The following is a 20,335-nucleotide window of genomic DNA, read 5'->3' as shown; positions in this document are numbered from 1 at the left end:
GCTAGAACATCCTGCATTGGCGGTGGCCGTGAGGAGGAGGAGATGCATGGTGATCCCGAGGCGAGGTCAGGACCTCACGGTGACCCAGTACGTGGGCCTGAGGGTAAAGGAGGGGTGCCTGATTGTGGGGTTCCCACCCCCAGCGCTCACCTGAACACCACCGTCCCTCCTGTGAGTGGCCCTAAGTCAGGCCCCTTCCATCTCCATCTGGTCCCCAGTTTGCACAGCTGTCAAGCATATGAGAGGCTGAGGGAGAGATTGGAAAATTAACCTGAAGCCCCAGACACCCAGATGAGAGCTCAGAGTGGGTTCCTGGGAGGTTAATGAGGCCTGGTCCACGCTTGTCACCCCTCCAGAGAACCCCTGTCAGCAACACTGGACAGAAGACCATGAGTTTGCCTCCTCAGGGTTTGGAAACGGGCGGGCTATGCCCTGCCTCAACATCCCCCTTCCCACCACAACACTTCTGGAATGTTCACTATTGCTGCTTCCTTCGTCTGTCACCACCTTGCTCTTTTCAGGATCTTCACCACCTCCGGAAGAGAGATGTGGGGTCCGGCCCCTGCTTATTGCTGGCTCTGGGACACTGGGCTGGAGGGAAGCAAGTGGCCAGCCTCATGGAGACAGATGGGGCCGTGGAGGGCGGGGGCTCACGTCCTGGCCCCCATCCTGAGCCTGGCTGAGCACGCTCTCCCCTGGCTCTATAGCAGACCTTGTGTTCTCAAAGAGCAGCACTGGAAGTTTCTGGAAGCCTTGGGATTCAGAAGCAGAAACCAAAGGAAGACCTTGACTGCCAGACCAAAGGGTTTGGATTTGAAGCCTTGGGAGGCTCCCTGGACTCAAAGTCCCAGGACTCAAAGCTGGGCTTACCTTCAGTGATCCCAGAATTGGTGGTTTTCAAACACCAGCAAGCATCAGAACCCCATGAAGGGCCTGTCAAAACAGGTCACTAGCCCTGAGTTTCTGATTCAGCAGGTCTAGGGGGGGCACCACCTTGGAACTTGCATTTCTGACAGGTTCTGTGGTGCACTTGTTGCCTTCCCAGGGGCCACCTTAAGAGGACCCACCTCTCACCCAGCTACCTGGCATGATAGCTGGGGAAACCAAGGTGCAAAGGGTCCAAAGCAACGGGCAAAGTTGACCAGCCAGGGGACAGATTGGGGCCACCACACACATCGCCCTTCAATGATAGTTCTGTGTTGGAAACAGGGTCATATTGAATCCGGGAGACCAATAGTGTTCTGTGTCTTTGGGTTTAGTGGTGTCTGTGTGGGATTTGGTTATTAATATGATGTTTATCTTACTCTCTGTCATGGATTGCATGTTCATGTTCCCCAAGATTTATATGTTGAACCCCTGACCCCCGCAATGTGATGGTGTTAGGAGGTGGGGCCTTTGGGAGGGGATTAGGGTTTAGATGAGGTCATGAAAGTGGAGCCCCCATGATGGAAATAGTGTCCTTAAAAGAAGAGGAGAAGACATTAGAGTTCTCTGCCATGTGAGGACACAGCGAGAAGGGGGTCATCTGTGAACCAAGAACCCTTTGCCAGAACCCCACCATGCCTGCACCCTCATCTCAGACTTCCAGCCTCCAGGGCTGTGAGAAATGAATGTGTGTTGTTTCAGCCATCCTATCTGTACTCTTTGCTGTGGTGGCCCACACTGACCAAGATAATTGTTCATAAATGTTACCTTGTATGTACTGGCATTTAATACATTTTAAGAGCATAATAGCATGTTAGAAAGGGGGAGCCTTGAGAAGCCACCCTGCCAAAACCCCATCCTGTCATGTTAACTCGTTGACGTTGGTCAGGTGTCTTCCTCTAGCCCCAGCTTCTTGGTCCAAGAGATTCCCCGGGGTTCCACCTACCAGGTTGTGTAGGTTGGAGAGAGTCATATAGTGGGCAGGGCCAGAGCCAGGACCACACAGGTGATGGTAATGGAGCAGGTGGGCCAGATAAGTAGCTAGGCAGTGGCTAATGGCAGGTGGTGGCAGAAGTGATACCAGGGGCTTGAAAGGAGGAAGTAACCAGCTTCCAAGAGAGAGGCACTGGTCCCTGAGGAGGGGTGGTGCTGGGGACACAAGCAGAGGAGGGGGAGGGAGGGAAGAGCTGTCTAAAGGCTGCGGTAACCAGCCCTTGAAGGTGACAGACCCTTGGGCTACACATGGAGGGACCACCTCCTTGCGAGGTTCAGTTCCTTCTGGCCTGAGCAGCTTGGAGGGTGAGAGAAAAGAGCCAGCATGAGCAGAGGAGGGAGATGGGGAATATTCAGTCTTCGCTGCATGACAAATGACCAGAGTTATGGCTTCAAACATTACCTGTGCATTCACAGAGTTCACAGCTCTGCAGGTCGGAAGTCTGGGCAGCTTGTCTGGGTTCCCTGTTCAGGGTCTCTAGAGACCAAAATCAAAGTGTTGACCAGTCTGGGGAAGAATGTGCTCCCAACCTCACCCAGCTGTCAAATTCTGGCCCTTGCAGTCCCCATGTACTTGCGGCTGTCTGCCAAGGGTGGTTCTCAGCTCCTCGAGGCCACTTTCTGGTCTCAGAACGCAGCCCCTTCATCTCAGAGCCAGCACCAGCTTCAAACGCTGCTGATGTCTCCAACTTCCGCTACCAGCTGGAGGCTCTGCTTTGAAAGCATGCATGTGGATAGATTAACTCAGCTTGGTGGCCCTGATTTATGTCTGCTGTCCACTGCAGGTCCTGCAGACATAGCAAGTGTGATCTGTCTATATTAAGAGTTCTGGACAGGAAGGTGGGCACTCTTGATGCCACATCAGAATCTGGGCTTGGTGGGTGGGAGAGCAGGAGAGAAGCCACCTCCTTCCAGGGGTGCATAGCTGCCCTCTGTCCCATCCCCCAAAACCACATGTCCCCTCGCAAATGCTCCTTAGACGTCCCCCTCTGGATGCCAGGCCCCTGGGACAAGAAAATGACATCTTTATTTGTACCCACCACTAACAGCAGTTGAACTCACCTTCAATTATGAATGGAGGTGACAAACTGCAGCAGCATTTGTGGCTTCTGAGATGCTATCACCAGGAGAAAGCAGATACTTTCGTCTCAGATGACAGTTTGCTCAGAGATTACAAAATGCCATTGAGCTCTCAGCCCATCATGTAGGCTCAGTAAAGAAACACACAGCCCTGAATCACGAGCTTGTTCCCTGTTGTAACCCTATGTCAGTCTGCTTGTTTTCTTGTAACTGTTTCTTTCTTCTCCACTTGGTCTGGGATGATGACTTGACTATAGCGCAGAGTTTGTGCCGGCCAAACCCACTTCCCCTAGTGGTCACATCTCACATAATTATCAGGATGGAGACCATGCTAGTGCACAGCCGGACACAGGCTGACTTCACCAGTCTCTCCATGGATGCCCTTTCTCTGTTCCAGGATCTGACTCGGGAGCCCAGGTCGCATTTGGTGTCATTGCATTTTATGTGCTCTGAGAACCTGGGGAGGCATAGAGCACCAGGATGGTGGTGCCCTGTAGTTGCAGCACTTTTCAGTTTACAGCATTCCTCTCCCACTAAGCTGTCTCTGGTCCCTGGCGAGACCCTTAGACAGCACAGTACGTGGTTACCCCTGGGGTCTGGGGCCCAGAGTCCTAGTAGATGCTGCTCTCCACCATCCTGTCCAGCCCCCAGCCCCAGGCCAGTGTACCCTCCACTTCTTCCTGGAAGGGCATGGGAGGAAGGAGTTACAAATCTTGGTTTTCCAAGTATTAATTGACTGGGGGCAACTACCTTCTTCTCAGATTAGAAATTTGAATCCTGGGGGTGGTAAGGAGATAACATATGTCCAGTTTGGAATTTTTTCCAGCTTTATGGAGATATAATTGACATATAACATTGTGTAAGGTTAAGGTGTACAACGTAATTATTTGATGTATTTACATGTAACAGTGATGTATATATTGCAAAATGATTACCACAATAAGGTTAGTGAACACAATTTGGATCTTTAATATGAACTTTTTATGAACCAATTTATTCTTCAAGGCCCAGCAAGATTCAGTGACCTGAGTTGGGCCCCCTTGACCCTTCCCTGCCCACTTTCTCTCACACACTGGGCCCTCCTGTGTCTGACAGGACCCCCCCAACTTTCTGCCCTCCTTGGGCAGGGTCTGCATCACCCAGATCCTCTTGGTTGCCCAGCTCTGGAACAGAGGAAACTTTCTGGAAATAATTCAAGGAACTAAAGGGGCCATCAGGTCCAGAGGGGGTGGGAGAGGGATCCAGTCAGGCTTGGTGGAGGCCAGAACAGCTGGAGTGGCATCTGGGCTGGGAGCCGGCTGCCTGTACTGTGGCCTTGCTCACGGAGGTGGTCATATGGGGCCTTACTGGGAGGAGGTCCGAGAGGAGACAGGGGTAGGGGAGCTGACTCAGCACCCCAACCTTGGAATGAGCCTGGGGAGAAGCTGTGAACTTGGGAGTCCCACTCTGCTTTCCCTGGAGCTGCGGCGTGGCGGCGTGAAGGGAGGTGGGGAGGGGCCGAGGTGGGGGCAGGCTCTATGCTTTCTGTGGGAGGTGGTGGGGTTCTGGGGATGGGCAACTCAACCCCCACTCAGAATAGGTCCTGGCCTCTGGCATCTGGCAGGGGGACCGGCACCTTGGGACTGGTGAGGACCGAGAGAGACTGAGTCTTCTTTCTCTTTCTGTCTGAATTAAGTGACCCCTTCTTTTTCCACTTGTTCTGAGTCTCCGAGTACATTCAGCCAGTAAAAAGAAATCAGCTCAGTGGATTTGCCTTCTGACGGACCCTCTTCGTCCCTTCTCCAGTTCGAGCCAGGCTGCCGGCAACAGAAGGGAAGAAGGAGAGAACCCCATGAACCTCAGGAGTCAGCCCCTTCAGAAAGCCTCCATGACCAGAGCCCTGAAGGTCAAACCTTACCCTAATGTTCCATCAGGAAACGTTCAAACACCCAGAAAAGATGCAGGACGTCGACGGACAACATCTATGTACCCACAACTCACATTTTACTTGACCCAGTGTATTCCATACCTAACTATCCCTCTATCCACCCACCTATTCATCTCATGTTTTACGTGCCCTCAATCCACTCTTCCCCTGAACACTTTGGCTGGTTCATCGTTAACTAGAGTTCAACATTCGTTTACAAATCACATCCCACGTGGAGCATCAAAATGTGGCACAGATAGATGTGAAGTACCCTGGCTCACGGAGTGGAAGAGCCGCAGCCTGTCAGGGCAGCCTCGCCTGGAGTGACAGCTTATCCCTGCTTACAAATGGAAACCCCTAGTCCCAGGCAAACTGGGACAGTTGGTCCCAGCCCCACCTCACCTGCCAGCCTCTGAGGCACCTCTGCTGGGGCTCCTGTGTGCTCCAGGGAACATAGATTGAAAACCACTAGCCTGGCCCCCACAGTCACGTCTCTGGCCTGGCACTCCGTCGAGGCCTCCAGGACTGGCCACAGCAGCCCTTTCTTGGCCTGAGGCAGAAGGAGCCTGGTGAGTGACCAACCAGGCTAGCCAGAGATGGGCTCTGAGCTATGGGAGGTGCCATAGAAGCTGCTGGAGGATCCTGAGCCGGAGTCCTGATTCTCCCCCAATCCAGCTCCTGCCCTGTGTTCTACCTTCTGTCTTCACAAGGCTACTCAGTTCCCATGACCCTTCCCCATGAGCCCCTCCACTCTTTACAGAAGATGTCATCCCAAACTCTTGTGCTGCCACTTCCAGGTTACATCCTGTTAATGCCGAGTGGAGTGGGGGAATAATGCTGGGCAAAGGTGGGAGGCGGGGACATTCAGGGTCACAGTGAGAGGTACCACATGGTGGAAACAGATAGCCGACCTCAGCCAAGGGCAGTCGGAGGCCAGCCACATGTGCCGATATAGGCAGAGTGGTCACTGGGGCCGGGATGGGATGTCTCAGTGGGTGGAGGGGTGTAGAAACTGGCTGGAGTAAGTTGGGTAGGAAGTGGAGGTGATGATATTCTGAAGGGGGACTGGGGCCCAGGGAGTTCTGCCCTCTGATTTACAGGTGGGAGGTTCTCCACGAAAGCGTGGGCTGAGAGTGGCAGCGGGCACGCATGTTAGACACGGCCTACCTTCCCCGCTGCCCACCGCCAACCCGTCCTGGACATCTGACCTCAGCCTGGAGTGGGCAGAGCTGGCCCATCTTCTCCACCCTGAAATCCTCACCCTGCCCACTGGGTGCCTTCAAGAGCAGACTGCTGACCTTGGCCTGCATGCCACCTCTCAGTCCAAGGGCCAGCTTCCCTCCCATCCTCCCATCAGCCTGTGCTGGTCCATCAGGAAGCTAAGCACCTAGGCCAGCCCAGGGGTCCTGGAGAAGCGGCAGAGCAGCCCCTGTGGTCTCCACTCAGAGCCATCTGTGCAGGACAGGGTGCAGGAGAGCAAAGCTCAGATCACAAAATACTTGCTAGAGAGGAAAGACCTCACAGCTGGGTGAAAGCAGAGGGCTGGCCTTTCTGAAAACCTTGGGGTCCCAGACTGTGGGGTGGGTGTGAGAGAGACCTGGGGAGGGTCAGGCCTGGCCGGGCACCCAGCACCCAATAGGCTCTGCAGGTAGTGAAGGAACAAGCAAGGGAATGAGCCAGCCCCACAGTTGAATGCCACTCGGGAATACAGACTCAGGCAGCGGCATGGGGACGTCCGTGATATCTGGCACGAGGTCATGGCTGGTTTTTGGCTCATCAAGTCATGAGGATGGACAGGATGGGGAGTGTGCCCAGCAAGGGGGGTCAGATATTGGAGCATGGATGAGGGAGGGACCCAGGAGGCCAGGAGTCCGGTCTGGAGGCTTCGGGCCTTCCCCAGGAACAGGGGCTCTAGGGCTGGCCCCCCATTAAAAGAAGGCTCAGCTCCACTTGAACACCTGACTGCAAGGTGTCATGGACAGTCCCTGGGGAAAGACAGGTTTTAATTCTTGAGAGATGCACTTGATCAGGAAGGGAGAGCAAGCAGAGGACGAGGGCTGCATGGTTGCCCAGAAATGGTGGGCAGGAGGGCACGGGATGAGAGGACACCATACATGGAAACCCTGTGTTCAGGACTTCAAGGAGAAGTTGCCCTCTCCCCAACCAGCTAACTGAATACAGAACTACATAAATGCTGCCGGGGCGAGGCGTAGAGGGTGGCCCTCACACAGAAGGGCAGGGGGGCTGTGGGGGATACCAGGGACTCCGTGTGGCTGTGGAGATGCATGGGACGAAGCCCCACATCAGCTGAGAGGTGGGTGGAGACAGGAAGTGTGTGGGGAGGCTGGTGTGACGGGAGCAGGGAGCTCACAGGGTGTGAGAGGAGCGAGCTGGACAGATCCAGATTCTAACAGGACTGCGCAGTGAGGAAATGTTCTCTCTGGGTCATCCAGTGAGGCATCTCCAGGTCCTGAAGGGCGTGGGTTTTGTGCCTTAAGGCAAGGCAGCCTCTGAAGATTTTGAAGACGAAGAGGGAAAGATGTTAGGATATGATGTGTATTTCCAGAGGGTAGGTTTGTTTCTCTGAGAGACAGTGATCCTGTGTCCTATCATTCTCACCACAGCTGAATGGAACTGGGTTAGACTCTAGTAGGACTTACTGAAAGTCAGCATCATAATGCAGGTGTGTGGCTTGCTGAGGGACACAGAAACCTTTGTCCCACCTTCTCAGGGGTGCTTAGCCCTCCCAGGAGAGAGGAGATGCCAAACAGAGGAACCTCTGGGGGGACCAGCTGAAATGTTTATAAAGCTGCCATTGCCTTGGTTTCCCCACCAAACAAAGGAAGGGGAAACAGACATTTCCACCTGGATCCCACCAGAGAAAGCTACCAGATAAGCAGGGACCATCCTGCCAGGCAGAGGGGCCACTCGGGGCCTGGGACACACCACCCCAGACAACCCAGAGGGAGGAGGAGACACGGCTCCCTGAGGAGGAGGAGAGAGCGCAGAGGCCAAAGGCCTGGGTGAGCATGGAGAGCATCTGCGCCTCTCTGTGCCAAGAAAGTCCACAGATCTCTGGGGACTAGGTAAGAAGGCACAGAAGGCTGTTTCCCTGGAACCACCCCACTCCCAGTCGTCCTCCTAGATCCGTGGGGCCTCCCATGCTTTGGTCTTGTCCTACCACCCTAAGGGTCTTCACAGCCCCTTCCGAGAGCTGAAGAGCCTTTGTGATATCAGCGGTTAATGGGGGGCAGGCTCCCACAGCCGGCCCTGAAGAGTAGCACTGGCCGCACAGTCATTCACATGGAGTGTCCACCCAGGGGTGAAGGAAGCACTGAGACGCAGAGAAATCAAGCAGAGCTCTGCCAGCAAGAGCCCATCACCCCACTACACAGACAGATGCATCCACAAGTGACAGGACTGTGGGTCATCCGTCGGGATGGGCAAATATAACAACATGTCACCATGGGATTGGAGAAGCTCTTTCCCCTCTGCCCCAAAAAGGACCTGGTGGTTCTTCCTCTTAAATCAAGGTGTAATCACATATAGTAAAATGACCACATTTCAATCCGTTTTGACACATAAACACATGTGTAACCAACACCTCCATCAAACACAGAGCGCTTCCTTCACCCTAGACCAGTATGGTCCAGTAGAACTTTCCACAGTGACTGAAATATCTAACCATCCAATGTGGTAGCCACAGGCCATGTGTAGCTGGTGTGACCGAGAAACCAAATTTTTCTCTCATTTATTGTCATTTTGCTTAATTTAAATTACATAGGCACGTGTGGTGAGTGGGAACAATTTTGCAAAGCACAGCCTGAGGAACATTCTCTCATGCTGCCTTCAGGTCAGGCCAGTCCTCCCTATGAATGAGGAAACTACCCTGATTTCTGTCCCCATCCGCAGTGTTGCCTGGCCTTGGTCCCCATCAGAGGAATCGTGGTCACCTACACTGTGTCAGGCCTCTCCTCAGCACCCTGCCAGGGAGATCCCTGCCCTCTGCATCAGTAGTCCACTCCTCTCTGTTTCCAAGGAGAATTCCACTGCAAGAGTAAACACTGTCTGTTCATCCACGCTTCTATGGATGCATACTTGGGTGGTTTCCAAGTTTTTCTCTGATGATCACAGCCCTGTGAATATTCTTGAGCACATCTTATTGTGGACATATGCTTTTATATCTGTTGGGTAAATAGCCAAAAGCCAGCTGGCATGGTCGGTATGAGTTCAGCGGTGATTTTCACCCGTATGATTTAGCCACTGCTCTACCCCATCTCACCGCTGCTCCAGAAGTGGTCCTCCTCCCTCCTACCACAGACCCAGCAGCTCCTCCTCTGGGCAGCCCCTGTGCTGACCCAGCATCACGCTGTATCCTCGAGTTCTGTCCTCTGCGTTCCTGAACAGTTTCAGGGTGCTACTGTCTCCACCCCAACAGAGCGGGGGACACCTGCAGTTGTGTCAGGCCTCCACCACTTCCTTGATTTACTTTCTGTCAATCCATGCGCACATCATGATGTTTTGTGCTAAAAGTCTCAGGTACAGGATAGGGACAGGCTTCCTGGATGGTAGAAGCACATCTTGCCATGGAATGCACAAGTGTCTGGAAGGAAAGGGCCTGTGTGCATCCTCCAAAGGAGGTTCGCACTAAGGCGGGCCTGGCTCCTGCTCCTGTTTCATGGGCCAGCAGTTCACCCCCACTACTAACCAGGCCCCCTTGTCCTCCTCCCCCAGGTCCCTGGCTGTCGGTCCCCAGTACTCATCCCTGGGGACACAGCCCATCCTCTGCGCCAGCATCCCAGGCCTGGTACCCAAGCAGCTGCGTTTCTGCCGGAACTACGTGGAGATCATGCCCAGTGTGGCAGAGGGCATCAAGATCAGCATCCAGGAGTGCCAACACCAGTTCCGTGGCCGCCGGTGGAATTGCACCACTGTCAACAACAGCCTGGCCATCTTTGGCCCTGTGCTGGACAAAGGTACATGTGGCACCCGTCATGTCTTTTCAGGCAGAGGTGGCAGCCCAGGGATGTGCGTGCAGCAGGGTCCAAGCCAGCTTCCCCCTCAGTGAGGGTGGGCACAAGCCACTACATTCCTCTCTGCCTTCGTGTCTCACCTATGCTCAAGTGTGGGAACAGCACTTCTGGCAGGGGGGCAGTGTTGCACAGACCTCATTACCGTAAGCATCTCCCATGTGGATCCTTTCCAATGCTCACCCACTCTGGAGTGTGCTCCTGACACTGGGAAGAACGTAAGATCACGCAGAGATTCCTCCTGCTTCCCCTTTCCCAAAAGCAATTATGTAGTTCCACGGGGACAAGATTAACCATTGCAGGTTTCCTGCAGGAGCCAGGACTTCAGGCAGGTCTTAGAGAGAAAATATAAAAAGAAACAAAAAACACAGAAAGGGAGAGGGTTGGAGATCACAGAGGCACACAGCAGAAGTTATCCAGGGTCATGGAGCCAGGGGGTTATTTTGGGAAGGAGAGGAAGATCAAGAGCGCTGGGTGTTGGTTAACTTATGGTGAAGAGCAAACTTTCACAAAACCTAGTAGTTTAAACAATAATAGTCATGTGTTATATGTCCCAGCATCTGCAGATGTAGGCAGATGCAGTAGGCAGGGCTGGTCTCTGCACCTCAGCGGGTCCTCGTTTCTCTTACATATCTGGTGGCCAATGCTGCGGTCAGCAGGAACACCCACAGGTAGCCTCTTCACGTGACCTGGGTTCCCTTAAATATAGTGGACGGGCCCTCCAGCAAGTGGGGAGAGAGGGAGGGAGAGAGAAAGAGAGAGAGAAAGAGGGAGAAGGGCTTCTTTCACTGAGCAAAATGTTTTCAAGATTCGTCCACCTGTAGCATGTTTCAGCACTTTATTCCTTTTTATGGCTGAATTATATTCTGTTGTATAGATGGATCACCTGTTTATCCATTCATCTGTTGGTGGACATTTGAGTTGTTTTCAACCTTTTTTGGCTATTGTGAATAATGCTGATATGAGCATTTTTTACAAGTATCTGTTTGAATACCTGTTTTCAATTCTTCTGGGTCTACTCGAGAAGTGGAATTGCTCCATAGTAATTCTGTGTTTTGAGGAATTACCAAACTGTTTTCCACAGCAGCTGCACCATTTTGTATCCCCACCAGCAGCACATGAGGGTTCCAGTTTCTCCACATCTTTGCCAATGTTTGTTATTCTCTGTCTTTTTTTTTCCCTTTAGCCCTTCCAGTGGAAGCAAAGTGATGTCTCATTGTAATTTTTATTTGCACATCCCTGATGGCTAATGATGTTGAGCATCTTTTCATGGGCTTGTTGGACATCTGAATGTCTTCTTTGGAGAAATGTCTATGCAAGTCCTTTGCCCAGTTTTTAATTTTAATTGGGTTGTTTGTCTTTTTGTTGTCTAGTTTTCAGAGTTCTTTATATATTCTAGACACTAGACACTTATCAGAAATACAATTTGCAAATATTTTCTCCCTTGTATAGATTGTCTTTTCACTTTTGTGACAGTGTCCTTTGATGCACAGAAGTTATAAATTTTGGTGAGATTCAATTTACCTATTTAGATGTCGTATCAAAGTAAGCATTACCTAATTTAAGGTTACTAAGATTTACACCTGTGTTTTCTTCTAAGAGTTTTACAGTTTTACTTCTTACATTTAGGTCTTTGATCTGTTTTTAGTTATTTTTTGTATATGGTGAGAGGTACGTGTCCAGCTTCATTCTTTTGCATGTGGGAAACCAGTTATTTCAGCACCATCTGTTCCAAAGACTAGTCTTTCCCCCATTGAATGGTCCTGGCACTCTTGTCAAAAATCAATTATTCATAGATGTCTGGGTTTATTTCTGGACTTTCAATTCCATTCCATTTGTCTATATGCCTGTCATTCTGCCAATATCACACTATTATGTTTTCTGTAGTTTTGTAGTATGTTTTAGAGTTGGGAAGTATAAATCCTCCAACTTAAGTTTTGTTTTACAAGATTGTTTTGGCTTTTTTGGGATCCCTTGTAATTCCATATGAATTTTAGGATGGTTTTTCCATTTCTGAAAAAAAGGCTGTTGGAATTTGTTTTTTAACATCTTTATCGGAGTATAATTGCTTTACAATGGTGTGTTAGTTTCTGCTTTATAACAAAGTGAATCAGCTATACATATACATATATCCCCATATCTCTTCCCTCTTGCATCTCCCTCCCTCCCACCCTCCCTATCCCACCCCTCTAGCTGGTCACAAAGCACTGAGCTGATCTCCCTGTGCTATGCGGCTGCTTCCCACTAGCTATCGGTTTTACATTTGGTAGTGTATATATGTCCATGCCACTCTCTCACTTTTTTATGGAGATTGCATTGAATCTTTGAGAAGTATTGCCATCTTAACAGTATTAAGTCCTCTAATCCATGAACCTGGGATGTCTTCCACTTATTTAGGTCTTCCTTAATTTTTCAGCAGTATTTTGTAGTTTTTAGTAAACAAGTCTTGTACATCTTTGGTTAATGCATTCCTAAGCATTTTTATTCTTTTTGATGCTATTATAAACGAAATATTGTTTTATTAATTTCCTCTTCAGATTGTTCACTGATTATGTATAGAAGTACAATTGATTTTTGTGTTTTGATCCTGTATTCTGCAAATTTGCTTAATTTTTTCATTAGCTCTAAGAGCTTTTTGTGGATTCTTTAGGATTTTCTATATATGAGATCATGTCATCTGTGAATAGAAACATTTTTGCTTCTTCCTTTCCAATTTGGAATCCTTTTATTTCTTTTTCTTGCCTAATTGCTCTGGCTAGCACTTTCAGTACTATGTTGAATAGGAGTGGTGAGAGTGGGCACCCTTGTCTTCTTCCTGATGTTAGGGGGAAAGCTTTCAGTCTCTCACCATTGAGTATATGATGTTAGCTGTGGGATTTTCATAACTGCCCTTTATCAGGTTGAGGAAATTCCCTTCTATTCCTAATCTGTTGAGTGTTTGTATCATGAAAAGGGTGTTAGATTACATCAAATGCTTTTTCTGAATCAATTAAGATGATCACGTTGTTTCACCTTCATTCTATTAATGTGGCATATTATTATTGGTTGATTTTCATACATTGAACCACCCTTGCATTCTTGGGATAAACCCCTCTTGGTCATGGTATGTAATCCTTCTAATATGCTGGAGGATTTAGTTTGCAAGTATTTTTTGAGGACTTCTGCATCAATATTCATAAGGAATATTAGCCCATAGTTTCTTTTCTTGTAGTGCCTTTGTCTGGTTTTGGTATCAGGATAATGCTGACCTCATAGAATGAGGTAGGAAGTGTCCCCTCCTTTTCCATTTTTTTGTAAGAGTTTGAGAATGATTGGCATTGACTCCTTTTTAAATGTTTGGTACAATTCACCAGTGAAATTCTTCTTTGCTGGGAGGTTTTTAATTCTAATTCAATCTCTTTACTTGTTATAGGTCTGTTCAGATTTTCTATTTCTTCTTGAGTCAGTTTTGGTAGTTTGTGTGTTTCTAGGAATTTCTCCATTTCATCTAGGTTAGTCCTTCATTTTTGAAAGATAGTTTTGCCAGATGTAGAATTCTTGGTTGACAGTGTTTTTCTTTCATCACTTTAAATATGTCATCTCACTGCCTTCTGGCCTCATTGGTCTCTGATGAGAAATTGACTGTTAGTCTTATTGAGGATCCTTTTTACATGATGAATAACTTCTTTCTTGCTGCTTTCAGGATTCTCTCTTTGTCTCTACCATTTGATAGTTTGATTAAAATGTTTCAGTGTGAAGTTCTCTATGTTTATCCAACTTGAAGTTTGTTGAGCTTCTTGGGAGTATCTTGAGTCTTCGAGGTTTTTTTAAATCAAATTTGGAACTTTTGGCCATTATTTCTTTAAATATATTCTTTCTGCTCCTTTCTCTCTATTGTCTTCTTCTGGGACTCCCACAATGTGTTTGTTGCTACATTTGATGGTGTCCCACAGGTCTGTTCATTTTTCTTCATTCTTTTTTCTTCCTTCTCCTCAGACTGTATAATTTCAGTTAAACTATCTTCAAGTTCACTGATTCTTTCTTCTGCCTGCTCAACTCTGTTGAAAACTTCAAGTGAACATTTCATTTCAGTTATTGTACTTTTCAGCTCCACAAATTTTATTTGGATGCTGTTTATAATTTCTTTTTCTTTATTGATAGTCTCTCTTTGTTGAGACATTTTTCTCCTGGTTTCCTTTATCTCTTTGAGAACATTTAGGACAGTTGATTTAGAGTCATTGTCTAGTATGTTCAGTATTTGTGCTTCCTCAGGGATAGTTTCTGTTAATTTAATTTTCTTTTTCCTATGGATGGGCCATACTTTCTTGTTTCTTTGCATGCCTAGTAATTTTTTGTTGAAATGTGTAGTATTTGAATATTATAATATGGTAACTCAGGAAATTAGATTCTTCTTCCTCTTCAGGGTCTGTTGTTGTTGTTACTATGGGTTGTTGTTGCTTGTTTGTTTAGTGCCTTTTCTAAACTATTTTTAATTACTATATTCTATGTCATGTGTGGTTCTCTGAAGTCTGTTTCTTTAGCTTAGAGTAAGCTAGTGGTTTGGCAGAGATTTCCTTAATATCCTGGGATAACAACAACAACAAGAAAAAGGCCCCCACTCTGCCATTTTGCTGATGCCACTTTGTATCATCTTTTGAGACCTAGCCTCAAAGGCTGAGCAGAGCCACATTCTGTTGGTCAAGGCAGTTACAAAGGCCCACCCAGATTTTAGTGTAGGGGACACAGACCCCACCCTTGATAGCATGTCAAGGTCACCTTGGGAAATGAGCATTAAGGATGGGACATTCATTGGTGTGGCCACCTATGGAACTGCCATCCAATCTAGGATGGGCCAACAGAGATTCGATGGCTGAGGTGGGTCCCCAGGGGCCACAGCTGAACATACTGTCAGTAGCAAGAGTAGGCCACAGAAGACATAAGAAGAGAGAATGCCAAAGGAAGGCTACTAGGACAGAGGTAGGGTGGGTCACATCAGCAAAGATCTGCTGGGGGCCCTGTAGTCCCAAGGGGCATTGGTGACAGGATGACCAAGGCCATGTACCACCTCTTCCACACACCTGCTTTCCCATCTTGTAAAGGACAGCCCCATCCTTCTGTTACTTGGGGTCACCCATGATTCCTCTCCATTGCAAGTCCCATCAGCGGTACCTTCAGAGTCATTCCTGAATCCAACCATTTACCACCAAGCCCAGCCACCCTGACACCCTGCATGATCAAAGTGGCTCCTATACAACTGCTCGGTTCCATTCCCAATGTCCCTGAGGCCAAAAGAGCTGTGTCAACCACACCCCTCCTTCACTTGGGCCTTCCAGGGTTCCCAGCTCTCTCGAATTCTCTGGCCCTGCTGCCTCTTTTCCCTCCTCTTCTTCATCCTCCCTGTGCCCCTCTCCAGCCCCCCTGGCCTCTTGGCTGCCTCCCAAACACTGAGTACAGTTCTATCTCCACCTTTGTTTTTGCAGATCCCTCTGCCATTGCTCTTTTCTCTGCCTTGTGTGTGATTCCCTGCCCATTTCCCTCAGTCTCCTTCTAAATGCCACCTTGTCTCCTGTGTCATGTAGCATCCCCCATGCTGGCCCTCTCTATCCCCGTCACCCGGCATCACATCTTGCTCCCCGTTGTCCTCAGTCCTTTACCATCACATCCATCAACCACCCCATGAGTACTGTGAGGCCCACCCCAGCTGCCCTGTCTGTCTTGCCAGCACGTGGCCTGTATGTATGAGAGGAACAAATGGCCTTGCTCAGACTTGGCAGCCAGAATGCAGAGAAAGGAAGAACAAAAGATGTCTGGGATGAAGACACACCAGGCCCCGAGACTGCTGGCGTACTGTGGGCAGAGGTCCTGAGAGTGCAACTGAGCATTGCATTAAGGGAAGGTGGGGCCTGGTGGTGTTTGTTCAAGGGATCGGGGCTCTCTGACATCAGGCAGTCATGGTCATGCCCCTCAAGGTTGGCCTGTATTCTCTAGGGGCAGGAAGGGGCAGGGGAGAGTCACGCCGTGTGACCTTGACCAGCAAGTCAGCTCACTTCCTGGAGCATTAGCGTCCCCATCTATAAAATGGAAGAATAATTGCCACTCAGCCAACTTCACAGAGCTACTGGCTGGGGTAATTACACATCAGCTCCTGCGAGGATGGCCACTGACATGTGTGGGAGAAGTTAGGGCCACAGGGTGATGTGACACATTGAGTGTGGAGGCATGTGTGTGTGAGTGTGTGCAAGTGTGTGTGTGCATACATGTACATGTGCATGATTGTGTGTGTGGTGCCTGTGCGTGTGGGGTCATGTGTGGGTTGTGTGTGCATGTGTGTGCGAGTGTGTACCAGTGTGTTTGAACACGTATGTGTTCACATTTGTGCATGTGCATATTTGTGTGTAGTACGCGTGTGCATTTATGTACGTGTGTGTGTGGTGTGTAGTGTGTGTGTGGTGCAGGGTCGCATGCTGTGCCATGGTCAGGGAGGTATGCTCATCAATTTCACCATGCCCGGGAGGGCCCAGACAGGATCATGGTGCCATCTGGGTTCCTGGCTCCAGAGCCTGATGGGGTGTCTAGGGTTCCCACTTTCTTAAGTAAGAAGAAATGTCAGGGATTTCGGGAAGAAGGCAGAAGCCTGTACACCTGGAAAGGCTGCCATCCTGGTGGTGGAGGAAGGCTGTGTCAGGTGGGGTCAGGCCCCATCTGGAAACCAGAGAAGGAAATATGGATTTATTTCTGGGCTCTCTTCTACCCCATTGGTTCACATGTCTGTCCTATGCCCAGGCCACACTGTCTTGATTTCTGTGGTCCTGCAGTAAGTTTGAAAACAGGGAAGTGTGAGTCCTCCAACTATGTTCTGCTTTTCCAAGCTTGTTTCAGCTTTTCGGGGTTCCTTATAGGGATTTTAGGATCAGCTCATCAATTTCTGCAAAAAAAACACAAAACTTGGTTTTTTAGAGATTGCATTGAATCTGCAGATCACTTAGAGGAACATTGCCATCTTAACAATTTTAAGTCTTCTGATTCATAAACATGGAATGTCTTTCCATTTATTTAGGTCTTTAATGTCTTTCAATGACATTTTGCAGTTTTCAGCATACAAATCTTCTATTTCTTTTGTTAGATTTACTCCTAAGCATTTTTTTCTTTTTGATGCTATTATAAGTGGAATTGTTTTCTTAATCTCATTGTTGCATTGTTCATTGCTGGTGTATAGCAACATGGTTGATTTTCAAATATTGATCTCATACTCTATAACCTTGCTGAAGGTTTATCAATTCTAATAGATGTTTCATGCATTCCTTAGAATTTTCATGTCATTTGCTAGTAGAGACAGTTTTCTCCCGTCTGGACACTCTTTATTTTTTTATTTTTTTCTTGCTCAGTTGCCCTGGCTGGAGCCTCCAGGAAATGGTGAATAGCAGTGAGCAGAACAGGTGCCCCTGATTTCCTCCTGATCTTAGAGGAACAGCTTTCGGGGCCCATTCTGTTCTTAAAATTTAAAGATCTAGGCATGAGGATCATCCTTCAGAAAAATAAACAGATAAAAGGGGAGAGTTTTGATATAATGTCTCTTGATTCTTTGAATTTTTTCTGAGTTACCTGTGCCAAAAATCTCACAGTGATATATTATCAACAAGTTTTTAAAATTTGTCAGCTCATGATTCAATTGGGTCCTCTTTCATTCTGAAACAAGAAATTGGAAACACCTGATTTACACAGAGCTTGGTCTTTATAGATGGCACCAGGGCTGGACATGTGCCAGGAAAACTGGGAACCTCTTCATGGGTCAAGTTGGAGATGGGTGGTCCTAGAAGGGGAGGCGGGAGAAGAAGTAGCAATGCCAGTGAGGTTGCCTTGGAATCACCCATGCCGACCTACAGGCCCTGGCCTGTTTCTGCACACCCCTAGGGATATATGAACCTGCCTTGGAGACCCCTGGGGCACAGCATCACCCTCACAGGCCCACAGGCTTCGTCCGTTTTCTGCACGTTCAGACATAGGATCCTGTCATGCTCAGCTCCAAACCCGCAATCTTCCAGCTATGGTCAAACACACAAGCACCTTAGTCAGGACAGCTGTGGAGGCCCTGAGGCCTGCCTCTTGACCCCTGCCCACACTCCCTTCTGTGTTACCCACATCGGGGTGCCACAGCAGCCATGCTCTCTCCCAGGCGACTTTTCCAACATCGCCATTGTAGATGGACCTTCCCTGCCAGTCCAGAGCTGCCTGCACCTGCCCCTCACTGGACCCCACAGTCTGAAATGGGGTCAGTCTTTGTGACCGCCATTTTTGCAATCCTCATCCTCTCCAGATCCTTCTTATCTTTAGCTCTCAGCCCACAGGAACTACCTGGGGGACAGCTCCCGGCCTCCAGAGCAGCTCCTAGTTTCCTGCCTCCAACCTCAACATCACTCTCCCGGGACAAAGGCTGAGCCCTGCAGGGTGATCTCAGGTCTGGTGTGGGGCCCCCTGCCATGCGCAGCAGGTTCACACAGCAGGCACATAGGGCAGTACCAAGGTTTGCTCTGGCACAGAATGGGTGCTTTATACGGATGCGCTGAGTGAGTGACTGAAGGATGAGCACATATGCCTGAGGGTGCCCACGTGGGCAGGTTTCCCTGGGGAGGGGGGCGTCTGAGCTGGATCTTAAAGGGTTTTCTCTCTTTCTTTAAAACATGTATACAGTGCTTTTGGAGCCGTGTGTTAAGTGTTTTACACACAGCAGTAAACTGAATCCTAGCACCCATCTCATGAGCAGCACTATGGTTACAAGTTAAAGAAACTGAGGCACAAAGAAGGGGCTGGGCCAGGACTCCTAAGAATGTGCCAGCCTGTGGTGGGGGCGGGGGTGTCTGTAGGGGCTCTCCAGGTGAGAACAGGCCCTGCAGGTGCCCAGGGCCTGCCCCACGGAACAGACAAGTCACTAGCTTCTGGGCTGGGGGCCCAGGGAGTTCCCCCTCTTCCTCTGCACTCCCTCGCTTCCTTGAAAGCCTCGCAGGGGGAACCAAGACCCCAGCAGGCCTCTGGGACCCTCGTGTGGCCTTGGTGTCCCAGTCCCTCTCCGCCCATATCCACCCTTCCAATGTCCACTCTCCCCTCTTGTCCTCTCTCCCCCGTGTATGTTCTCCCCTTCGTGTCCACTCCCGCATGTCCATGCTCCTTCCTCTGCCCTCTGCTCCCTCTGGTCCCCCCTCCCCTGACCTGATCTTTGTCCCTCCCTCCCTCCTCCATTTTCAGCTGGATGAAAGTCATCTCGGCTCCCATACGCCCTCACCACTTGGTCTAATGGGAAAGAGGAAGCCCTCTCTCCCCCATGGCTTGCCACGGGGCTGAGAAATGGCCGGATTCATTGTGGCGCAGAGCTGAATGGCCCAGGAGGAAGGAGCCTTCCAGGTGCCCCAGAGAGAGGCCAGCTCTGGGAGGCCATTGTGGAGGCCCCCGCCTGGCCACCGGGCCACACTCACAGTAATCAATCTGATTGGATTAGGGTCAGGGCGACCCTAATCGTGTCAGAGGTCACTCAGGCTTTGTGGCAAGGTCTGTGGGGTGCTTGACCACCCCTGCTGAGGCGGCCTAGTTGAACAAAGCTTAACACTGTCAGCTGAGCAGAGGGCCCCAGCCCCGTGTGGAGGTGTGCGAGTGTGTGCGTGTGGGGTGAGGATAAGAGGGAAAGAGCGTGTGCTCATACCTCCTGCTTCCAGCTCACACACACACACTCACACACACACACACAAACCACCATCTGCCTGGCCTGGGGCTGGGGGCTGGGGGCTGGGTGGGCCAGGTGGACCCCTGAGAAGCTGCCACCGAGGAACGTAGGGTTGAGTGACAGAGGTGAACCCGGGCTCGGAAGAAGTACCCTCCACCCTCACTTTCCACAGCAGCAGAACCATGTAACCTGCATTAGGCAGAAAGTATTTGAAGAATTTTGAGTGCATGAAGGCTGGCACACGATTGCAGCTTATCTGTCCCTCCAGGCAGGCCCCTGGACACCTGGAGCGCCTGCTTTCCCTGAGAGCTGGCCGACACCCACTCTTGACCCCCAGTGAGGTGAAGGGGTGGGGAGGCCAAAAGGCAGGGAAGGCAGGTCCCAGACCTCAGTGCCTTAGCAGACACTCCTGGAGGAAGCCCAGCCAGGGCCATGCCCCTAGGGAAGCACAGTGGGTGCAGCCGGTCCAAGGTCCAGGCCAGTGGGTTTGTGGGTGGCACATGACTTTGGGGGGGACCTGGGTCTCAGCTGGGTGGGGCATTTGCAACTTAGAGAAATGGAAGGGGCCATAAAGAGGTGAGTCATCCACAGCGGGCAGCAGGACCCTTGATGCCTCTCCCACTGGTGTCCCAGCACGTCAGCGTGAGCAGGTGGGGCATGGTCCCCAGCTTCATCATCAGTGACCTCTAGAAACCGGGCCTCAGCCTGTGT

At 49.9% G+C, this 20,335-nt stretch overlaps 1 protein-coding gene across 3 annotated transcripts in view; it reads left to right on the top strand.

Moving 5' to 3' along the window:
• The window catches only part of WNT3A (Wnt family member 3A), a 48,231-nt gene that overhangs the window by 9,097 nt on the left and 18,799 nt on the right, over positions 1–20,335 (top strand). For all 3 annotated transcript variants that reach the window (XM_082456958.1, XM_082456957.1, XM_082456956.1), the window contains exon 2: positions 9,638–9,879. In XM_082456958.1, the coding sequence (XP_082313084.1) occupies positions 9,638–9,879 (242 nt within the window). The remainder of the gene's footprint in view (positions 1–9,637; positions 9,880–20,335) is intronic.

Source organism: Balaenoptera physalus (genome assembly GCF_965194825.1).
Source record: "Balaenoptera physalus genome assembly, chromosome: 3".
In the NCBI taxonomy this organism is placed as follows: Eukaryota; Metazoa; Chordata; class Mammalia; order Artiodactyla; family Balaenopteridae; genus Balaenoptera; species Balaenoptera physalus.
This window is presented reverse-complemented; position numbering and strand designations above follow the sequence as displayed.